General features: G+C 35.8%; 1 protein-coding gene across 1 annotated transcript in view; it reads right to left on the bottom strand.

The window, feature by feature from the left end:
- The window catches only part of ZRANB3 (zinc finger RANBP2-type containing 3), a 243,488-nt gene that overhangs the window by 87,352 nt on the left and 131,828 nt on the right, over positions 1 to 24,308 (bottom strand). Inside the window, exons 4-6 of the mRNA XM_036320667.1 lie at positions 6,962 to 7,140; positions 5,376 to 5,607; positions 2,458 to 2,543 (exon numbers count right to left, since the gene is read on the bottom strand). Of these exons, the coding sequence (XP_036176560.1) occupies positions 2,458 to 2,543; positions 5,376 to 5,607; positions 6,962 to 7,140 (497 nt within the window). The remainder of the gene's footprint in view (positions 1 to 2,457; positions 2,544 to 5,375; positions 5,608 to 6,961; positions 7,141 to 24,308) is intronic.

Raw genomic sequence — 24,308 nt, 5'->3', positions numbered from 1 at the left:
AGTAAGTGCTTGCCAACAATATCTGGTATCATGCCTATTTGGCATTGTATCTTAAAACTATTTATTATTTATGTAGAGAAAGACTGAATTTTTAACAGCAACTTTGTGCTAGGACACCTTAATGAATTCTTTTTTGTTTTGAACATTTTTCAGCTGATCCTTTCAGGTCTTGCAAATGAATAATATCAGTGGCAAATAGTGATAATTTTGCTTTTCTTTCCAGTATTTACCTATTATTTTTCTTTTGAGAAACAACTGATAGTACCTCTAAAATAAAGGTAAATTGTGGTCACAGTGAACATCCTTGCCTTTATTTTAGTGTTTCATGTGATGTGGCATTGGGCTTAAAAACATACACGCACACATATACATAAACATATATATCACACCCTATCTAATAAAGAGGGAATATGCTAATTGACTGCCCCACCCTCAAAGATGGCAGCACCTACAGCCAATAAGGAGGGAATATGCTAATTGACCGTCCTGCCCTCAAAGATAGCGGCACCCACAGCCAATAAGGAGGGAATATGCTAATTGACTGTCCCACCCTCAAAGATGGCGGCACCCAAAGCCACAAGATGGTGGCGCTCAGTCCCCTCAGCCCCCAGCCACCCAGGGCCAGCCGAGGCTTGTGCTGCCGGCAGTGGCAGCACCAGAGGTGTGATGGGGTGACACCTTCTCCTGATCGCTGGGTCGCCTCCCGCCCCTGAGGGCTCCCGGACTGTGAGAGGGGGCAGGCCAGGCTGAGGGACCCCCTCCAGTGCATGAATTTTCATGCAGTGGGCCTCTAGTATATGTATATACAGTTATAATTACACTCACACATATATACACCTTAAATTTATTATTAAAGACTATATGTAATCAAGAATGGATGCTGAATTCCATCAAATTACTTCTCAGCATATATGGAGAAGATAAAGTTTTTCCCTGAGTTGTTAGCATGCTAAATTACATTAACACTTTTCCTAATATTAAACTATGCTTACATTCCTTATAAAAATTCCATTTGCATATGGTTAGTATATTGGGCCTTTTAATTAGTTTCTGGATTATACTAATATTGAAGATTTCTACATTTACAGTCTTTGGTAGAAAAGGTCCTTGTTTTCTTTTTTGTTGTACTATCTTGTCTGAGGAACTCATATCACAAAGAGCTGATTTTTATATTATGCAAAGATTTACAGTATATCGACATGAAAAAAAGCCAATAAATTTAGTAGAATGAAGGGCAAAGAACATAAACAATTAACTGAAAAAGAGCACAAATGACTTTTACATGTATAAAAAAATCTTGACTACATTTAATAACATAAGAAAACAAATATGCATTAAAACTACTCTCAGATCACATTAAGAAGATAAAACATTTTATATTAGAACATGTTGGCAAAGTGTGGGGAGACAATCTTCCTGCTGGTGGGAATATCAATTGGTATAACTTGTGTGGAGCATAATTTGTCAAAAAATATATAAAATATAAAAATGTACATGGCCTTTTTACCAGCAACTCCACTTGTATAAATTTGTCTTCCAGATTTATTCCTGTGTGTGACATGAAATATTAAAATAGCTAATAATTATTGAGTTCTCACTATGTGCCAGTCACTGTTCAAGCCCTTTATAAATATTAGCTCATGTCAGTTTCATAATAATTCTGAGGCAGAAATATCATTCTCTGTTTTTAGACCTGAAGAAACTAAGGTATAGGGAGGTAAAGGTATTTTCCTAACATGAAATATCTGGTAAACACTGGATGTGAAAATAAAACACTGCTGATCTCCCCTAGTCTCCCATGCTCTTTGCCACTACACTGCCTCTGACCATGTGCAAGTTATTCATTGCTGCACTATATGCAACAGCTATCTATCACAAACAAATGCCGATCAGCAGACGGCTAGTTAAATAAAATATAGTGCATCCAAACAGTGGAACACAAGCAATATTTAAAAAGAATGCCAAAGCTCTTTCAGTAACTGATTGGAAGAATCAGAGATGAAGGCAGAAAACTGCAGAACAGTATGTAGATTATACTACTGTATATGTAGAAATAAAATGAACTATTATTGTGTGTGTATATATATATAATCATGTGTGCTTTTTCATGTATAGAGTGCCTCCAGAAGAATACACAAGAAACTGCCAACACTGGTTACCTACAAAGGGAAATGGCTGTCTGTCACTTTCCCATAATGTACATGCTCAGCAAGTCAATACAAAAAAAAAAAAAAAAAATTCCAAAAATAAAGTAAGTGGAAGGTTAAAAATGAAGAAAAATTGCCATTATCTACTCCTTTTTTTAATTTCATACATAGGTCATCACATACATAAGATTTTACTTGAAGAAATTATTCCACAAGTTTGAAAAACACTGGAACAAGGAGTGACTAATCAAGCTGCATGTGCACAGTAAATATGTGAGGATTAAAGCTTATTGAAAATAGCTTGTCTTACCTGACATGTGCGTTACAGTATCTTTTGGCATATTCAGTCCATGTTCCAAATTTTTGTGGAAAGAGAGCTTCAATCTGCATAAAAAGCTGTAACAATGCAAGTGTTCTCAGTATGTTGAAATATTATTAGTCAATTATTACAATGATAAATCCAGTTAATAAAATAATAAAAAGTAAAAAAGGAAATCTACCTCTTCTTCCTCAAGGTCCCTCCTTCCCCCCCTCACCCCCCCATTCCTGCCATCCTGTTCTTCAGGGATGACAGCCATCCTTTTGTTAAACATACATTTATGCATTTTCTATGTCTACATAAGTATATGTACATATTCTCTCTCATTCACATGAATAGGGTCCTATTATACATACACAACTAGAATTTGTCCCCCCAAAACATGTCTTCGACATAATACACATATATATTGCTTTTTTAACTTAGTTTTTAAAATTCTGAGCAATGTATTATAATAACAAAGCTCTATTTAAAGGTTACATAGTAACCCATTGTATAGATGTACTGTAAAATGTTTATTTAAAAAAAATTTTTTTATTGATTTCAGAGAGGAAGGGAGAGGGAGAGAGAGAAACATCAATGATGAGTGAGAATCATTGATCGGCTGCCTCCTGCATGCCCTTCACTGGGATTGAACCCACAACCCGGGCAAGTGCCCTGACCTGGAATCGAACTGTGACCTCCTGTCACTGAGCCACGCCGCCTGGGCCATACTGTAAAATGTTTAAACAGTCTCCTATGAATGGATATATAGGCTGTTTCTAGCTTTTATGTAATTACAAAAATTAATACAATGTAGGTCTGTATGTGTATATGTGCATATATAAAATACATTAGTATATGTAGGTGAAGGTGTATATACTACATCTACATTTATCTATCATCTATCCATCCAGCCATCTGTATTTCTTTTGGATAGGTTTGTAGGGTATATATTAAAAACTGAAATGTGGGTTTAAGATAAATGCTTTAATAGACAGGACTTCCCTGGGTTATAATAATTCTTAGACTCATAATAGTTTCACTCATTATTTCTTCTTCCCAACCCTTTAATCACTCCATACCCCACCTGCCTCTCACAGTAGTAAAAGCTAAATTGGACATCACTCAAATGCCTGATTCCTCTATTCTAATTAGATACTCTGTTTGGTCTACACCTAAGTTCTCTATCTTCCCAAACATGGATTTTAAAGTGAAAAGAAACAGAAAGAGGTTATGCAATACTGTATAAAATATATAAAGATATATCTTTATAAAAGATACAAAGTTGACAAAGACCACTAGGGGGTGCACCAAGAAAAGATAAAAAAATGCGGAGACAAAGAAAAAGGACGCAAATGTCAGAAATGGAAGATATAGAGCTCAAAACCACACTTTTAAGGTCTCTCAAGAACTGTCTAGAAGCTGCCGATAAACTTAGTAAGGCCCTCGAAAAGACTGGTGAGACCGCCGATAAATGTAGTGAGATCCTCAAGAAATCTAATGAGACCCTCGATGTTGTGATAAAGAACCAACTAGAAATTAAGCATACACTGACTGAAATAAAGAATATTGTACAGACACCCAACAGCAGACCCGAGGAGCGCAAGAATCAAGTCAAAGATTCGAAATGCGAAGAAGCAAAAAACACCCAACTGGAAAAGCAAAATGAAAAAAGAATCCAAAAATACGAAGATAGTGTAAGGAGCCTCTGGGACAGCTTCAAGCGTACCAACATCAGAATTATAGGGGTGCCAGAAGATGAGAGAGAGCAAGATATTAAAAACCTATTTGAAGAAATAATGACAGAAAACTTCCCCCACCTGGTGAAAGAAATAGACTTACAGGTCCAGGAAGCACAGAGAACCCCAAACAAAAGGAATCCAAAGAGGACCACACCAAGACACATCATAATTAAAATGCCAAGAGCAAAAGACAAAGAGAAAATCTTAAAAGCAGCAAGAGAAAGAAACTCAGTTACCTACAAGGGAATACCCATACGACTGTCAGCTGATTTCTCAACAGAAACTTTGCAGGCCAGAAGGGAATAGCAAGAAATATTCAAAGTGATGAATACCAAGAACCTACAACCAAGATTACTTTATCCAGCAAAGCTATCATTCAGAACTGAAGGTCAGATAAAGAGCTTCACAGATAAGGAAAAGCTAAAGGAGTTCATCACCACCAAACCAGGATTATATGAAATGCTGAAAGGTATCCTTTAAGAAGAGGAAGAAGAAGAAAAAGGTAAAGATACAAATTATGAACAACAAACATGCATCTATCAACAAGTGAATCTAAGAATCAAGTGAACAAATAATCTGGTGATCATAATAGAATCAGGGACATAGAAAGGGAATGGACTGACTATTCTTGGGGGGGAAAGGGGTGTGGGAGATGCGGGAAGAGACTGGACAAAAATCGTGCACCTATGGATGAGGACAGTGGGTGGGGAGTGAGGGCGGATGGTGGGGCGGGAACTGGGAGGAGAGGAGTTATGGTGGGAAAAAAGAGGAACAAATGTAATAATCTGAACAATAAAGATTTAATTAAAAAAAAAGAAAAAAAAAAGATACAAAGTTGATTCAACTCCAATCCTAAGGAGCTTATAATGTAAAACAGATGGATAAAATGAAGACTAAGGCCACAGAACAACCAGAAGAACACAAGTGTTATTTACACATTTGTAGTAAAGGTAAAAACTGTGTGTGTGCTTTATAGCAAATACAAGCACGGCTAAAGATCACATGTAACTAGATAAAAGTCACAGTAAAAGACATATTTCATCAGTAAGAGCAGTCTAGAAATTCCCAAAGTGCTCTTTTGGCATTTGAGGAATTTAACATTTCACAGGTGACTGATTCTGTTTTCTAGGTTGTTTTTTTGTTTGTTTGTTTGTTTTTTAAGCCCAAGCATAAGGATTTTAATACCTCTTCAGGCCTTCCCAAAGCGGGAGTTCCCGTCAGAAGAATGGCTCGTTTGGCTTTCTGTACTATTGGCAATAAAACCTTGCTGCGAGTTGCGTTTCTGGACTTCATGTAGTGTGATTCATCCACTATCACTACGCTGAAGTTCTGAGTGTTCAGTGCATCTATCAAAGTCTCTGCATCTGTCGTTAAGAGACCGTACCCCAGAACTGTCACTTTGCTGGTCGATATTCTCCTAGAAAAGAAATCCATGTATTTTAAAAATACTATTTCAGTAACCAACTTATCATAAACAATACAACTCTTTGGGAAGAAATACAAGGAAAAGTAAGAGCAGAAGGTATCACCCCTGAAACCCAATTTCTCTTAAGACTTTATAGTCTTTAAATGTAATAAACCCTAATCCAAAATTTAAAATTTCGTCAATCAAATCTAACCTTTTTTTTTTTGTTAAATGCTCTTTGGAAGCATTGACATCCAGCAAACTATATTTTACTAGGATAAGAAGATAACTTTGTGAGAACATTTGCTTTCATGCACCTGTGATCATGAAGAAAGTGGATACTCAAATATTAGTCGGCTATTCCAGGAAGCCTTTCCACAAACAAGATAGCAGTTTCTTAAGCCAGGTGCTACTGGGATTTTGAGCAGGACAATACTTAGTACTCAGGGCTGTCCAGCACCCTGAAGGGCATCTCACATTCCTGGGCCCGCCCATTAAAGGCCAGTAGATTCCCTGTCACAATGACAACGAAAATGCCCCTGGCCCTAGGTCGATGAAGTATAAGGAAAAGAGGGGGTTACCACCTCACGCAGAGAAACACTGGGCTAAAGTGATCCCTGACCTTTGGAACTACCTCTATAATTCAAATGCCTATAATATTCTTTATCATACTATAATGAACTTATTCATTTACATATTTATCCCCCTTATTATATCACTCGAGGCCCAGTGCACCGGTGGGGTCTCTCAGCCTGGCCTGCAGGGATCAGCCTAAAACCGGCTCTCCGACATCCCCCAAGGGGTCCCGGATTGCGAGAGGGCGGTTATCGGGTGACACACCCCAGAATCGGGCCCCCTCCTCTCTGGTTCTGGAGTGTCACCCAAGAACTGCAGCTGTCAAGTCACCTCAGCTCGCCAGTCCTGTGTTGACTGTCTGCCCCCTTGGTGGTCATCATGCATCATAGCTACCGGTTGGACAGTCGCTTAGGTTTTATATATATAAATAAGATAGGTGAGGGCAGGGGATGTGTCTTATTCATTTTTGTATGTACAGTGCTATGATACTAAGGAGTCTGTAAAATTAAATAGGCAAATAAATGCATTGAAAATAAAACATGTCACTTTGCACTTTCTATATACCTCCAGTGATGATACAGAAGGGAGTCAATCTTCTGCAGTTCTCTACCCCCTAATAGAAAAGGAAGGGCTCCTGAACACCCAGTACCAACACAGCAATCACATTTTATTTTTCAATAATGACAAATGCATTTTCAGCCCTGGATAAATCTACTTGATATACAGACTTATTTGATATATACCAATTTTAGCACTTTCCCCCCCATAAATACTAGAAAGTTGTTCTTACCCAACATCAGTTTTATTCTGAATAACACTGATTTCTTCTGGATCTAGCTCTGGGATCCATTTTTCTATTTCTTCTGTCCAAGGATACCTCAGAGATGAAGGGACCACTATTAAAAGAGGCCATTCCTCCTTATAGAAGTAAGCGATGGCAATTGCCTGGATTGTCTTTCCTAGACCCATCTAAATTGAAAATAAATAAATAGATAGGCAGATAAACAAACATGAAGGCTAAAATATTTTGTAAGAAAATATAAAATATTTTATTTAAGAGTATTATTATCAAAATAATTTTCAAATGTAAATTCAATTACATTACAGTTAATCAAATGTTCAAGATTATGATGACACTTAAAAGCCATTAGAAAAATTATATTATTTTCAAACCATTTGTGATTGAACTTAGAGACAAAATGACCCCTACTCAAAAATATTAGTATACTGGTTTCATATAACTTAATTTTATAAAGATTTATGTTACCATTTATAATTTCTCCTCTTAGAGAACACAAAAGCAAATGCCTTACCTTTAAACTACAAAATCATGTTATTTCAAAGCTAAAATAAACTCTAAATCCTGTACATTTTACAGGGGAAGTCAGCACAGAGTAGTTAAATTATTTGTTCATCTTAATACTTAACTGGTTGCAACACTAGCATGATGTCTGGGGCCCAGGTGTCTGGTGTCCTCCCACTTGATGGTTTCACTCTGACAGCACACTGCCCCATCTCTAAGCTGTACCACTTAGAAATTAGTTACTAGATGAATGTTTTATAAAGGTCTCAGCCTGTGCACTGCAGTTTAGGAGATGGCCAAGGACTTGAGGATAATAAGTATGCAGGATTTGGGGTCTTTTACTCAAGTTTTTTTTTTCCTTTCTGATATTTTTCTCTTCATGTCCCAATTGCACAATACATAGTTTGGGAGCTAGACAGAGCAGCTGTCTGTGATAGAAACAGGTAAAAGCAGCCTGTTTCAACTATGCAGCTTATGGCTTTAAGAATAGAAAGAATTGAACATTCAGTAATGCATCTAGGCAGCTGAGGAAGAAGAAGGGAAAGCCAATTCTGCAAGCTATGAATGTACTACTTTATTAGGTTTGGAAAATTCTAAATAATTTCTTACTATTCCCAGCTATCTTATCACACACTTTCCTAATAACATAAAATTATGATTGCCTTTTAAGAACTAAACTATTAAACTTAAAATATTAAGTATCAATTACAAAATAAGGAGACATCTTAAAAAGAAAAAATTGGTCCCAAGCCAAGTAGTTTTGAGTTTAACCAATGGAAGGGTTAATTTAAGGAGATAATATGTTGAATACAAGAAAAGACAATGGAAGCAAAGAAAAAGGTATAGTAAAGAGTCTGACTTCATTTTTAATGTTTGAATGCTGACAGCTTTTAAACATCATCAGTCCCCTTTACCACTCTCCCCAAATTTTGGGAAGGTGATAAGAAAATATGGGTGCTGCCCTAGCCGGGTTGGCTCAGTGGATAGAGCGTCAGCCTGCAGACTGAAGGGTCACGGGTTCGATTCCGGTCAAGGGCTTATGTCTGGGTTGAGGGCTCGATCCCCAGTGGGGGGCGAGCAGGGGCAGCCAATCAATGACTCTCTCTCATCACTGATGTTTCTATCTCCCTCTCCCTTCCTCTCTGAAATCAATAAAAAAAAAATATATATATATATATATATACACATAATATATATACATATATATATATATATTATATATAATATATAATATATATATATAAACATGGGTGCTACTTCCTTTGTCACCTGAAGGAAATTCAAGCACACAAGCCTGACCCACATTATGAGAACCCTCAGGCCACCTGTTAAATCCAATAAAATTCCAAGTTAGTCTACATTTCTTGTTTTTTTTCAAGCCGCTTTCATCTGCTTATGATCCTATTCTCCCCAGAAAGCTTTATTATCTGAGTAATAAATGTTTCAATATCCTATGGTCATCTGTGTAGCATCATCATTCCTGACATGTGAACCAAATTTTGGCGGCAGAGTCCACCTACCACTTCTAAGACCACAGCAAAGGAAACACCATTCCTCAATATATGTTAACAAGCAGGCATTGTGATTTATATGAGAAGTTTTCCTTGAGCTTTGTCAGCTTGAGTGAAATCTCAAAATCTGACCAACATGGAATCATGAAAATAATGATTTTTCTGGCCCTAGCCAGTTTGGCTCAGTGGATAGAGTGTTGGACCGCAGACTGAAGGGTCCCAGGCACAATTCCGGTCAAGGGCATGTACCTTGGTTGCGGGCTCAAACCCCAGGCCTGGTCGGGGCCAGTGAGCGAGGCAACCAATGGATGTGTCTCTCTCACATCCATGTTTCTCTCTCTCTCAGTCTCTTCCCCTCCCTTCCACTCTCTCTAAAAATCAATGGAAAACATACTTGAGTGAGGATTAACAACAATAAAAAAAGAGAAGGATTTTCTGAATCTGCATACCTGAAGATAATAGCCTATTCTGGTTAGGGAATTCACCTAACAAATGAGATTCTAAATTATCTATTATCTTTCCAGGTAACCCCCAACCTTTTATTCAACATCTCTTCACTTAAAAGATCATGTAGATAAATGACTAAGAGTTTTTTATGGAAATTAGTAAGATACTTATCAACACAAAGTAAAGCAGTCAGTTGCTTTCTTATATATTTGTTGATGACTGCTCTTTTTGAAGGCATCACCCAGTAAAAGATAAAGTTTGATGGAGCAAACTCAAACAAAACATGATTCCAAATCAGAAAGGAAAAGTATATGAGTGTAATCACATGTTCCCATAAAGGAAAGAAATTACGCATAGTATAGGATAGCTGAGTTCCATATACAATTTGTAAATAGGAAAATAATTGTCTGGAATTATTTTTCCCCTAGAAACAAACTTTTAAAACATGTACTTAGATTTCAGTATTTTGCAAAGAATTTTAAATAGCATAACATTCAATTATAAAAGCAATAACATATGTCAAATAATTTGGGTATAAAGAAATAACTACACCCAATAGGTGGGTCAAAGCTCTTGGCTCTAACTGCACTAGAATTTGTTAAAGTGGAACCATCCAGTGTTTCATCACAATTAAGGCTAAATCACCTATCAAGAACCAAAGCCTTTACTCTACAGTATTACAAGTGTCTAGATAACTACATGAGAAGAATTAAATAGAATGCATTAACTTCAAGAGTACATTTTATCAATGTTTTCAAAATAATAAATCACTTTTACTTATGAGAATAATTTTAGGTTCTCTTAATGACTTATTCTATAAAATTATTAAGGGCAATTAAATAATAATGATCTTATAAAGAGAGAATCTTAAAAACAGCAAGAGAAAGAAACTCAGTTACCTACAAGGGAATACCCATACGACTGTCAGCTGATTTCTCAACAGAAACTTTGCAGGCCAGAAGGGAGTGGCAAGAAATATTCAAAGTGATGAATACCAAGAACCTACAACCAAGATTACTTTATCCAGCAAAGCTATCATTCAGAATTGAAGGTCAGATAAAGAGCTTCACAGATAAGGAAAAGCTAAAGGAGTTCATCACCACCAAACCAGGATTATATGAAATGCTGAAAGGTATCCTTTAAGAAGAGGAAGAGGAAGAAAAAGGTAAAGATACAAATTATGAACAACAAATATGCATCTATCAACAAGTGAATCTAAGAATCAAGTGAATAAATAATCTGATGAACAGAATGAACTCTTGATTACAAATAGAATCAGGGACATAGAAAGGGAATGGACTGACTATTCCTGGGGGGGAAAGGGGTGTGGGAGATGCGGGAAGAGACTGGACAAAAATCGTGCACCTATGGATGAGGACAGTGGGTGGGGAGTGAGGGCGGAGGGTGGGGGCGGGAACTGGGAGGAGGGGAGTTATGGGGGGGGGGAAAAAGAGGAACAAATGTAATAATCTGAACAATAAAGATTTAATTAAAAAAATTAAAAAAAAAAAAAAAAAAAAAAAATAATAATGATCTTAAATGACATATATAATTTCAGTTTTAATTTTTTATATTGCGATTGCTTTTATGTACCAATTGTATACAGAAGATGCCTGCTGATTAAAGCCAAGTATCACATGAGCTCATTCATATGTGGACTCTAATGAACAAAATAAACTGATGAAAATAGATCCAGAGACAAAATCGTGGAACAGACTCTGAAATCTCAGAGGGAAGGTGGGGAGGGTGAGTGAGTGGGTGGGAAGAGATCAACCAAAGAACTTGTATGCATATGCATAACCCATGGACACAGACGCTAGGGTGGTGAAGGCTTGAGGGGGAGGGGTGAGCTAGAAGAGGTCAAGGGGGAGGGGAAATATGTAATACTTTCAACAATAAAGATTTAAGAAATAATTTTTTTAAAGCTATAGCAGCTTGTAACTCTTAGGACAGAGAGGTGGGATTGCCTTAAGAATAGGTGGCCTCTTTGTTCTAGAGGAGGCTCCTTTGGAAGATCATTTTAGGTATGCAGTTTTAAAATCTTAATGAAGAACTATATTTTTTGCCTGACATCTGACAGTGCAGAGCCCTCCCTTCACACAGCCAAATCTTGGTCTGTTTAGGCCTGATAAACTCTGCTAGCCTCCTCCTGACTATAGCAGATCTACCTAATACATGAAAAACAACAACAAAAAAACCCACAAAAAGGCAGTCAAAATGAGGACACAAAGAATCATGCTCCAAATGAAAGAACAGGAGAAATCTCCATAAAAATAGCAAAATGAAATGGAGCCAAGCAACTTATCAGATACAGTGTTCAGAAAAATGGTTATAAATATAACATATAGACACAGAGAACAGTGTGATGATACCACTCAGACAAGAAGAAATAAAAGGCAACTAAATTAAGAAAGGAAGAACTAAACCTGTCATTATTGCCAGATAGCATAATACTGTATACAGAGAACCCTAAAGACTTCACCAAAAAACTACTGCAACTGAGAATTCAGTAAATTAGAATACAAAATTAATATTCAGAAATTGATGGCATTTTTATACATCAAGAGAACAATCCAATTTACAATTGCAACAAGAACAAAAAAAAGATATCTAGGAATAAATTTAACTAAGGAGGTAAAAGACCTGTACTCAGAAAATTATAAGATAATAAAGAAAGAAACTGAGCAAGATACAAATAAGTGGAAACATATACTGTGTTCATGAATAGGAAGAATTAACCATTAAAATGTCCATAGCATCCAAAGCAATCTATAGATTTCAACGCTATTCTTACCGAGATACCAATAGTGTATTTCAGAGAATTTGAACAAATGTTCCAAAAATGTGTATGGAACAACAAAAGACCCTGAAGAGCCTCAGCAATCTTGAGAAAGAAAAACAAAGTTGGAAGAATCATGCTACCTGATATCAAACTACACTACAAAGCCATAGTGATCAAAATAGCCTGGTCTTGGCATAAAAACAGACATATAGATCAACGGAACAGGACAGCCCAGAAATAAATTCATGCCTTTATGGTCAACTAACATTTGACAAAGGAGTAAAGAACATACAATGGGCTAAAGAGAGTCTATTCAATAAATGGTGCTGGGGAAATTAGACAGATACATGCACCATACATAAGAAGAAACTAAAATTGGATTAAAGGCAAATGTTGAACTCGAAATCATAAAAATCCTAGAAGAAAACATAGGCAGTAAAATCTCAGATATTTCTCATAGCAATATTTTTTCATCTTTCTTCTCGGACTAGGGAAACAAAAGAAAACATAAACAAAGTGTCCTTGAATAGCAAAGGAAATCATAACAAAATAAAAGACAACATTTATAAAGAACTTATAAAACTCAACACCAAAAAAAAGAGCAAACAATGCAATTAAAAGATGGGGAAAGGGCCTAAATAGACCCTTCTCCAGTAGAACATACAAGCTGGCCAATAGCATACGAAAAGATGCTCAATGCCACTAATCATCAGAGAAAAAAATTAAAACCACAATGAGATATCGCCTCATACCTGTCACAATGGCTATCATCAATAAATCAACAAACAACAAGTGTTGGCAAGGAGATGGAGAAAAGGGAACCCTCATGCACTGCTGGTGGAAATGCAGATTAGTGCAGCCACTGTGGAAAGTATGGAATTACCTCAAAAATTTAAAAATGGAACTGCCTTATAACCTAGTGATTCCACTTCTGGAAATATATCCCAAACCTCCGAAACACATATACCCCTATTTCATTGTAGCGTTGTTTAAAATAGCCAAGATTTTGAAGCAGCCCAAGTGTCCATCAGTAGATGAGTGGGTAAAAAAGCTGTGATACATTTACACAATGGAATACTACTCAGCTGTAAAAAAAGAAGGAAATCTCACCCTTTGTGACAACATGGATGGACCTGGAGGGTATTATGCTAAGTAATATAAGCCAGTCAGAGAAAGACAAGTACCATATGATTTTACTTATATTTGGAATCTAATGAACAAAATAAACTAACAAAATAGAAACCGACTGACAGCTATCAGACCGGAAGGGCACTGGGGGGCTGAATGAAAAAGATGACAGGATTAAGCAAAAAAATAAAAATAAAAACCTCACAGACATAAACAACAGTATGGTCTGGGGAAGTAGAAGAGGATAAAGGGGAATAAATGGTGATGGAAGGAGACTTAACTTTGGGTGGTGAACACATAATACAATATCAGATTATTTAAGGAATTGTACACCTGAAACCTATATAATATTATTAACCAATGTCACACCAATAAATTTAATAATTTTTTTTAAATGACTATTTCCCCACACTCTGGGAAATATACTTCCACACTTCCCTGATGGTCTGGCTCTTCTTCATGGGCATAAGCAAGCTTTCCCCTGAAGGGAAAACACTGGATAAGGTGAGGTGTGAAAGGAGGTTGGCCTTAGCGGGCAGCAGGATGAGACAAGGCATCTCTAAGGACAAGGTACAGAGTTGAGGTTGTTAGCCAAACTTAAGTAGGACTATGCTCCAAGCACAGCTTACTGATGTCCATGTAGGGGAGAGCAAAAGTAAAGCAGTGAAAAGGTTCTGAAATAGAGAGGCTGGATCTGAGCAAATGTATTTAAACAACAGTCATTTCTCATATTAGCAGGTAAATGTTATACTTTTAATATTATAGTTTTATTCTTCCCAAGTCTCTGGGAAAGTTTTTTTAAAATATATTTTTATTGATGTCAGAGAGGAAGGGAGAGGGAGAGAGAGATAAAACATCAATGATGAGAGAGAATCATCGATTTGCTGCCTCCCGCACACTTCACACTGGGGACTGAGCCCACAACCCAGGCACGTGCCCTTGGCTGGAATCAAACCTGGGACCCTTCAGTCTGCAGGCCAATGCTATATCCACTGAGCCAAACCAGCTAGGGCTCTGGGAAAGTTTTATTAGAAGTCACACATCTTTACAAATGGGATAAGATATTTTCAATAGATAAATCTGAGTAAGGGTACATGGATGTTTTTTGTACTATTCATATTTTTGCAACTCTTCTATAAGGATGAAATAACTTTCAAATAAATAGCTGGAAAAAGAAAGTTACAGGTCTACAGCACAACCTAGTATCAGTCGTACTAGGAAGGACAAAAAGGCTGTCCTATTTCAAAAGGAGTGGCCAAAAGAAAATGACACTAAACTATTTCAGACAGTGCTGAAAGAAGAAAAACATCTAAATTATTTGAAAATTATTTTTAAAAGTCAACATTACACTGATACTAAAACATGAAAGGCAGTACAAAAGATAATCAAAGATCAATTTCACATGTGAGTATTGATGCAAACATTTTAAGTAGACTATTAGAATATAGAATTCAGGAGACCATTAAAAGAATAACTTGACCATGAGAAGTTCAAGTCCAGGAATAAAAAGAGTGTTCAAAATAAGAAAGTCTGATACTATAATTCATAATGTTAATAGATCAAAAAGGAAAGTATCATATGATAATCTTTAAATGTCAAAAAGGCAACTAAAATATTCAATTTTCATTTTGATAAAAGCCCTTTATTACTGAAGGGATGGATAATGTCCCCATATGAGGGAATATATATATATCTATCCCATTAATGGAGGAGAATACCACAATGTTTCAGGAATAAATTTAACTAAGTGAGCTATGTTAAATTAGCTTCAGAAACAGGAGAAAGGAACGTGAGATAGAAATATTAGGACAAATAGGCAATAATTGTATTAGCTGCAGATAATGTGACCAAATACTTAAAAACCATAAGAATCAGCAGGAAAATGATTACTACTATTGGTAGTAACACCTAATACCACCTATAGAATTTAGGTAATAGGCTAGTTCCAGGTTATGATGAAAAAAAAGTTTGATACTTCAAAGGAATAATGAAAACAGAGCAATAAAACAGAAGAGAATACAGAACAAGCCAGATACATATGGGAATTGAGTATGCGATAAAGGTGGCATTTTAAGTCAATGTGGGGGGAAATGGTTTATTCAATTAATGCTATTAGAAAAATTGGCTCATGATGGAAAACAGAATATGTTATTCCCAAATATTCCTATTGGACATAAAAATTATTTTGAGTTGAAGGCACTTAAGAAACCATAAATGCAGAAAAAGCTCACCCTTTTTTGCCTAAAAGCAAGAAATAAATTCTCCTTTTACCAGAGGCAGACTTATCAGCACCAGAGAAATTTGTAAATAAACCTTGTTGTAACTAGGCTTACGTTCCTAGTTACTTACTACCCCTAATCCAAACCCCTTTGTCTTGTCAATTCTTTGTTTAAAGGCATAAAAACTTCCTGATCTGGTCACTTCTTTGAGTCTTCATTCTCTTGTGAAACAATAACATTTGTGTGCCTTTCTCCTGGTAAGATATCTTTGTCATTTAATTTTCAGACCCAGACAGGGACTCTAAAAAGGTCAAGGAAAATTTTTTCCGCCCCTACAGTAACCATTTCAAAAGTAATAAAGCTGGGTCTTTGCCTCACTATAAAACCTCATTTACAGATAGAACAAAATTTTATATATTAAAAAGGAATACATAAAAGTGATAGAAAAAAGTGCATAAAAAGAAAAACTCAGAGTAGACATTTATATTCATTACATCAAATCCAGAAAACATAAAAAAATACAAATAGAAGTAAATGAAAAATTTAAATTTATATACCACAAAGATAATAAAACAAATGGAAACAAAAAAATTTATAACACAAATGACAAAGGCTAATTTCTTCAATTTATAAAATGTTCCTACCAAAAAGAAAAAAAAGACAATCCAATAGAAAAATGTAGAAAAGAAATGAATAACCAACTCAAATATGTTCAACAAACATAAAAAGATGATCAATCTTACTCATAATTATAGATGAACAAATCAAAACTATGAGAAATGATTTCTTTTCACTTATAGAATAAGAATAAAAATGAAAGATTTGATAATATAGTGTTAGAGAACGTTTGGGGAAATAGGCACTTATACACTGTCCTAGGAATAAATATTGGTCTGACTATCCAGCAAGTCCAAGACTTTGAATTTTTTCCAGGACATAATTGCACAGTACACTAAACTGATAAAGAGAAATTATGGTACATTCTTTTAAAAAATGAGTAAATAGAAACCTTATTTACAATGAAGTAAGGAGGCCCTACATTGATCTTGAAACAGAACAGGAAGAACTTTTTGTTGGTGGTAGCCCTCCCAGCTTCCACTTCCCTTGGATAAGAGTTTCCTAACCTTTGTTTTAGCAGCCATGCTCATGGACTGCCATGGGTCCTTTTCCAGATGCAATTCTTTGTAGTTCCCCAATAAACCCACTTGCTGGAGAAATATCTGGCTGAGTTCTTGTTTAAGGTCAACAACATCCATACCATTATGTAATCATCTTTTAAAAAATGAGCATATATCTATAGGCTGCTATGGGAAGATTTATTAATCACTAGCTGCACAATAGTATATTGAAAAGAAAAATAATATGGTGATTATGCATAGTATCATGAATATTTAGAGTTTAGAGGGAGAACAGAAGAGGGAGAAAGTGAGAGAAAAGAAGAGAGAAGGGGAGGAAGGGATCAGGGAAGGAGGGAGAAGGGAAGGAACTGTTAATAGTGTTATCCCTGGAAGGTTGGACTGAAGGGATAGAGAGGAAAGGAAAATACAGACTTTGAACTTATATTATGTCTTCCATTTATTCTCACTGAATAAATATTATTTGTAGGGGGAGCAGAAAAGGACAGAGAGAGAAACTTCTTTAAAAAATATCCAAGAGACATTGAAACATAGGTCACTTCCGACAAAATCGGGACATCAGCTGTGCCTTTTTTTATAAAGTCACAGTCTACTGATCTATTCTGATATGTGGTGGAGGGTTTGGAGGAGGGAGAGGGAGGAAAAGCTGGGAGACAGGAATGAAGACAGGGAGAGAGACAAACTCAACACACATATGTACATGCAGAATGGGGGGGGGGGAAGGGCTTTAAAAAAGTTGGTCAAACCTACACAGGAAGATAAGAAGCAAAATATGAAGAAACCTTGGGTTGCACAATTCTGTCTCCTATTTCTGCTGATGATTATTAGGTCAAGACTCAGTGTAAGTCACTTTTCTTTAATATGCTTGGATTTTCTATCTATAACAACGTGGAGACTTTGTATTTTATTACTCATTTCAAGGGAATAAGTGGGAAGATGTACAAGGCATAATTTATGTGTTTCCTGGGGAAAAACAATTTCACTCAATAAAAGAAAGAACAACCCCATTATTTTGAGTTTCAAAACACTGAAAACAGCACAATAAGCAGACTATAATGTTTTAGAAGAGTTTTAAGTTATATCTCTAATGTGGACAGCAATCTGTTCTTACCAAACTGAAAATCTTTAGTGATGTTTACTAAAGGGTAGCTTAATATGCCACCCCAAAACATGTCTCCTTAGGATAAGGATTACTTTGAGCTGATTATCTTTGAGAAACAGCAGATACAGGAAAAACTCAGAAAATAGAGTAGACGTTACCCTTTTCTAAGGAAAACTTACATTTATGAAGAAAATCTCTATTTATAAGAGTGTCTCTTTCTTTGTACCTGGAAGGGAGGGATGACTCAAAATCACAAAGACCTCTTAGCAATGGAGAAGGCCCTGACTTAAATCAGCACAACAAACCTTACTCTTGTTTACCTGGTAAATCCTGGTAACTGCCCCCTCATGGATCTTTCTCTTCTGTTTACTAGTAGCTGAAGATGGTATTTAAGGTGGTGGCTTGGGCCAACTCAGGGATTTTACTCATCGTTCCTGGGTATCACTCCATGTACATGAAATATACATGTTATATTTCATGAAAATATACATGTTTCTTTCTCTTGTTCATCTGTCTTTTATTACAGGGAGTTTCAGCCAAGAACTCAGAAGGGTAAAGGGAAAATTACTTTTCCTCCTCTACATTCATATTTAATTTTAAGGAGTCACAAGGCATAGTAAAAATGAGATACTTAACTATAATGTGAAATGTTCAGATGAATATGTATTATTCATTCAAACAGTACCACTCCTAAGATGGAATGTGAATAAATAAGAGATAATGACAGAATAATGTGGATTAGTAATGCTCAGGTCAGAAGTAGATTTTCCTTATATGTTTGTATCTTTTTAAATCTGTTTTATGAAATAAAAATCAGGTGAACAAACTATATTAAGACTCCATTCACTTTTTCATACATATTATGGGATTGGTGCCTAGGGGATTTCTTGAAAGTAAGAGCCAAACGCAACATAGAGAACACAATTACAGGTGCTGAAGGGAAAAAGAAAAAGAAGGAAAGGGACAAAATAGTGGCCCAATCTTTTGCTTATGTTCTAGGTTCTGAACTATTAAAATACGAGTTAAAAATTCAGACTTCAGGACACCACACCCCAAATTCTGATTCAATGAAATTGGAATTTTAAAATAAAAATGTCTAAAGTGCTTCTTATGTGGATGGTTCTCAGGCTATACTTGCAAATAACTATTCTGAATCTTAAACCTTAGGCACAAAAATCTAAATGCTTTGCCTAATTTTTGGCCATTTTCTCCTCAAGAGAAAAAGAAAGATGAAAGCAGAATGAACACTTTTAGGATTTTACTGTTGAATTTTTTATTAATTCCTGGGGGATCTTGTTCCTTGATTGATCTTCAGTTACAACTCCCAGGCTGGATAAACACAGTGCTTTCTACTTTGTTATATAACATACAGAATAACTTTTATAAGTCTCAGCTGCCATCATGTTTTGTAATTTGGAGTCTTGATTTCACCATTGTAAGAAATTTTTCAATTCTATATCAATAAATAAAGATCATAATTTTTTGTAAAAAAAAAAGAAATTTTTCAATAAATATGCATTACCTGTATGAAGCTAAAGGGAAAATACCATTAGTTTGACTTGAACTTAATCTATTTAGATGAATTAACAATTTCATAGAAAAAGGCTAATTTTTTTTCTTTTTGATTAAGGTATTACATATGTGCCCTTACCCCTCGCCCATTTCCCCCACCCTCCCATTCATGCCCTCACCCCACTGGTTAGGCTTATATGCATGCATACAAGTCCTTTGGTTGATCGCTCCCTCTTACCCCCACCCTCCTCTACCTTCCCTCTGAGGTTTGAGCATCTGATTGATGCTTCTCTGTCTCTGGATCTGTTTTTGTTCATCAGTTTATGTTGTTCATTATATTCCACAAATGAGTGAGATCATGTGATATTTATCTTTCTCTGACTGGCTTATTTGGCTTAGCATAATGCTCTCCAGCTCCAGCCATGCTGTTGCAAATGGTAAGAATTCCTTCTTTTTTTTTTTTTACAGCGTAGTATTCCATTGTGTAGATGTACCACAGTTTTTTAATCCACGCATCTACTGATGGGCACTTAGGCTATTTCCAAATCTTAGCTATTGCAAATTGGGCTACTATGAACATAGGGGTGCATATATCCTTTCTAATTGGTGTTTCTAGTTTCTTGGGATATATTCCTAGAAATGGAATCACTGGGTCAAATGGGAGTTCCATTTTTAGTTTTTTGAGGAAACTCCATACTGTTCTCCACAGTGGCTGCACCAGTCTGCATTCCCACCAGCAGAACAAGCGGGTTCTTTTTTCTCTGCATCCTCGCCAGCACTTGTCATTTGATTTATGGATGATAGCCATTCTGACAGGAGTGAGGTGGTACCTCATTGTTGTTTTGGTTTGCATTTTTCAGATGATTGGTGAGTTTGAGCATGTTTTCATATGTCTCTTGGCCTTCCTTATATCCTCTTTCAAAAAGTATCTATTTAGGTCCGTTGCCCATTTTTTGATTGGGTTGTTTATCTTCCTTTTGTTAAGTTGTATGAGTTCCCTATAAATTTTGTAGATTAAACCCTTATCAGATATAACATTGGCAAATATGTTCTCCCACGTAGTGGGCTTTCTTGTTTTGTTGATGGTTTCTTTTGCTGTGCAGAAGCGTTTTATTTTGATGTAGTCCCGTTTGTTTATTTTCTCTTTAGTTTCCATTACCCTAGGAGCGTTATCAGTGAAGAAACTACTTCAGTATATGTCTGAGATTTTGCTGCCTGTGGATTCCTCTAATATTTTTTATGGTTTCCCGTCTTAGTTTAAGTCCTTTATCCATTTTGAGTTTATTTTTGTGTATGGTTTAACTTGGTGGTCTAGTTTCATTTTTATGCAGTACCTGTCTAATTTTCCCAACACCATTTATTGAAGAGACTGTCTTGACTCTGCTCTTGCCTCCTTTGTCAAATATTAATTGAGCATAGTGGTTTGGGTCGATTTCTGGGTTCTCTATTCTATTCCATTGGTATATATGTCTGTTCTTATGCCAGTACCAGGAAGTTTTAACAGTGACTTTGTAATACAGCTTGATATCTGGTATTGAGATCCCTTCGACTTTGTTCTTCTTTCTCAGGATTGCTCCAGCTATTTGGGGTCTTTTTTTATTCGAGATGAATTTTTGGAGAGTTTGTTCTAGCTCAGGGGTGGACAACCTTTTTGTGAGTGTGTGCCAAAACCAGCAAAATTTCTGACTCAAAATTCTTCTGCGTGTCAACCCTAATTTTTTGAGAACATGCTATGCCTACTTAATATCTCTTAAGGTGTACATATGTGAAGAACCTTGAAGAAATAATAAAATTCATTCGAGCGACAAAAACACAGTATATGATGATGAAAAATACATTTATTTTTTAATGTATACATGTACACTGATAGTCCGACAGAAAACTTTATGACTCTGTTTGATATTATCAGTGGGACTTTTGCTGCTGCATCACTGATGACAGAGATTTTACATCAGGTTTATATTTCGTGACCTTCAGAGATATGCACGAGCTACTACTTTCATTCGTCAGGCTACTCCTATTATGAGACTTAACAAAATTCATCACTGAGAACAAAGATTCACAAGCATTTGTGGATGAAACCAAAACACTGGTCGGATCTAGGAAGGCAGGGAGAGTTAAGGCAGAGGCATAGAAATTGCTCTTTCCCTCTCTCGTCAATCCATGTCTATGGTCTTTAAGATAACTTGTTATGTAAAATTATTTATTTATCTAAAATGCACCTTCACTGAATTTATCTGAAAAATAAAAAAGTCGATATTAAGAAAAAAACTGTAAATGGAAGATTATAAGAGAGGGTTTCGCGTGCCAGCAAAAGTTACTGGCGTGCCATGTTTGGCACGCGTGCCAGGGTTTGCCCACCCCTGTTCTAGCTGGTTGCTTGAAAAGATACACAAGATTGATGAACCTCTAGCCAGACTCACCAAGAAGCAAAGAGAGAGGACCCAAATAAACAAAATCAGAAATGAAAAAGGCGAAATAACAACAGACCCCACAGAAATATAAAGGATTGTAAAAAAGTACTACGAACAACTCTATTCCAACAAACTGGACATCCTCGACGAAATGGACACATTCCTAGAAAAATACAAGCTTCCAAAACTCAATCAGGAAGAATAAAAAAACCTGAATAGGCCTATATCTACTGATGAAATTAAAGCAGTCATCAAAAAGCTTCAAGCCAAAAAAAGCCCTGGACCAGATGTCTTTACAGGGGAGTTTTACCAAACATTCAAAGAAGAACTAAAACCAATCCTCAGACTATATCAAAAAATTCAAGAGGAAGGCACACTTCCAAGCTCTTACTATGAAGCCAGCATTACCCTAATCCCAAAACCAGATAAAGACACCACAAAGAAAGAGAATTACAGGCCAATATCCCTGATGAACATAGATGCTAAAATCCTCAACAAAATTCTAGCAAACCAGATCCAGCATTACATTAGAAAGACCATACACCATGACCAAGTGGGATTTATTCCAAGGATGCAAGGCTGGTACAATATCTGCAAATCAATAAATGTGATACATCATATAAACAAACTGAGAGACAAAAATCATATCAATTGATGCAGAAAAGGCATTTGACAAAGTCCAACATCCTTTTCTGATAAAAATGCTCAGCAAAGTGGGAATAGAGGGATCATACCTCAACATAATAAAAGCCTTAGATGGCAATCCTACAGCCAACATCATACTCAATGGACAAAAACTAAAACCATTTCCCCTAAAAACAGGAACAAGACAGTGATGCCCACTTTCACCACTCCTGTTCGACATAGTACTGGAAGTGCTAGCCACAGTGATCAGACAAGAAGAAGAAATAAATGGCATCCAAATTGGAAAAGAAGAAGTAAAATTGTCATTATTCGCAGATGACATGATACTGTACATAGAAAACCCTAAAGACTCCATCAAAAAATTATTAAGGCTTAATAAATGAATTCGGTAATGTAGCAGGATACAAAATTAACGCCAAGAAATCTATGGCATTTTTATACACCCATAGTGAACTTACAGAAAGAGAGATTAAAAAAAAATCCCATTTACCATTGCAATAAAAAAAATAAGATACCTAGGAATAAACTTAACTAAGGAAGTAAAAGACCTGTACTCAGAAAACTACAGGACGTTGAAAAAAGAGATAGAGGAAGACATAAACAGATAGAAGAACATACCGTGTTCATGGATTGGTAGACTCAACATCATTAAAATGTCCATCTATAGATTCAATGCATTCCCCATTAAAATTCCAATGGCATATTTCACAGACCTAGAATGAACTCTTCAAAAATTTATCTGGAATAAAAAAAGACCCCAAATAGCTGTAGCAATTCTGAAAAAGGCTAATTAAAAAAAAGAAAAAGATTTCTGATTGACTTTTAGAGAGAGAGGAAGGGAGTGTGTGTCAGAGAGAAAAATCTATTGGCTGCCTCCTACATACCCCAGACCAGGGATCAAGTCTGAAACCTCGGCATGTGCCCTGACTGGGAATAGAACTGGCAACACTTCAGTGCACTGGAGGATGCCAAACCAACTAAGCTACACCGGCCAGGGTGAAAAAGATTGACTTTAAAAGTTTAATAAAAAGGGAATCTAATTGGTACATTGCTTTGATTACCTGCTGGGTTAGTCAATTAAGGTACTATATTTAAGTAGCTATGAGCAAAACTTAATTGTTTAACATTTGGAAGAATAAATAACTGCCATCACTAAAATTTCTAATAATGAACACAGGGAAATCATATATAATGCATCCTTAAAGGAAAGAAAAATATATGAAAACTACAAAATATTTCATGTAGTATAATATTGTACCTATGCTGATCACAACTGTAAACAAAGCAATCTTTCAAAAGTACATGAAAACAAGGAGTGTGGTGCTTTATATTCTTTTTTTTTAATGTGGCAACACTATAATTAATTTGAAGACATCAGAATTGAGAATAAAGACTCTTATGTTAAAACCCATACCAGCATATGTACATAATATTTTCTTCAATTATACAACAGAAAAAATTGTCCTGGAAGTGAAGTAAATAAATAATGCCACCACTTATTTGTGACAAGGGGAAAATTACTTCTTTTAAAATAAGGGATCAAATGCAAATTAACCAAAGCAAATCAATCAATAGCTTCAGAGGCAAAGTTTTTGCAAGACTATTAGAATGCTTTCAGTTGAACAAGTACTTGTATTAATCAGTCAATTCATGTGTTGATACATAGCAACTTGAAATCTCAACCCAGTAATTTTTTTTAAATGTTTATTATGCAATGTCAAAGATTCACTACTCATATTCAGAACTGAGACCCTTTTAAGATAGATCTCATATATATTACAAAGAAAGTAAAAACGAAGTCTCATAAAAATTTTTTTTACAAATAAGAATTAACTTACTTAAACGATTACATAAAATGAAAAGAAAACAGCATGAAGAAACAAAATGCTAATCACAACTTCTACCAGTTGCCAAAATGCCACTACTGACTAAAAATGG

This window comes from Myotis myotis, unplaced genomic scaffold (assembly GCF_014108235.1).
Source record: "Myotis myotis isolate mMyoMyo1 unplaced genomic scaffold, mMyoMyo1.p scaffold_m19_p_8, whole genome shotgun sequence".
Classification (NCBI taxonomy): Eukaryota; Metazoa; Chordata; class Mammalia; order Chiroptera; family Vespertilionidae; genus Myotis; species Myotis myotis.
The sequence above is the reverse complement of the archived record's forward strand: the minus strand, read 5'-3'. Positions and strand labels throughout refer to the sequence as shown.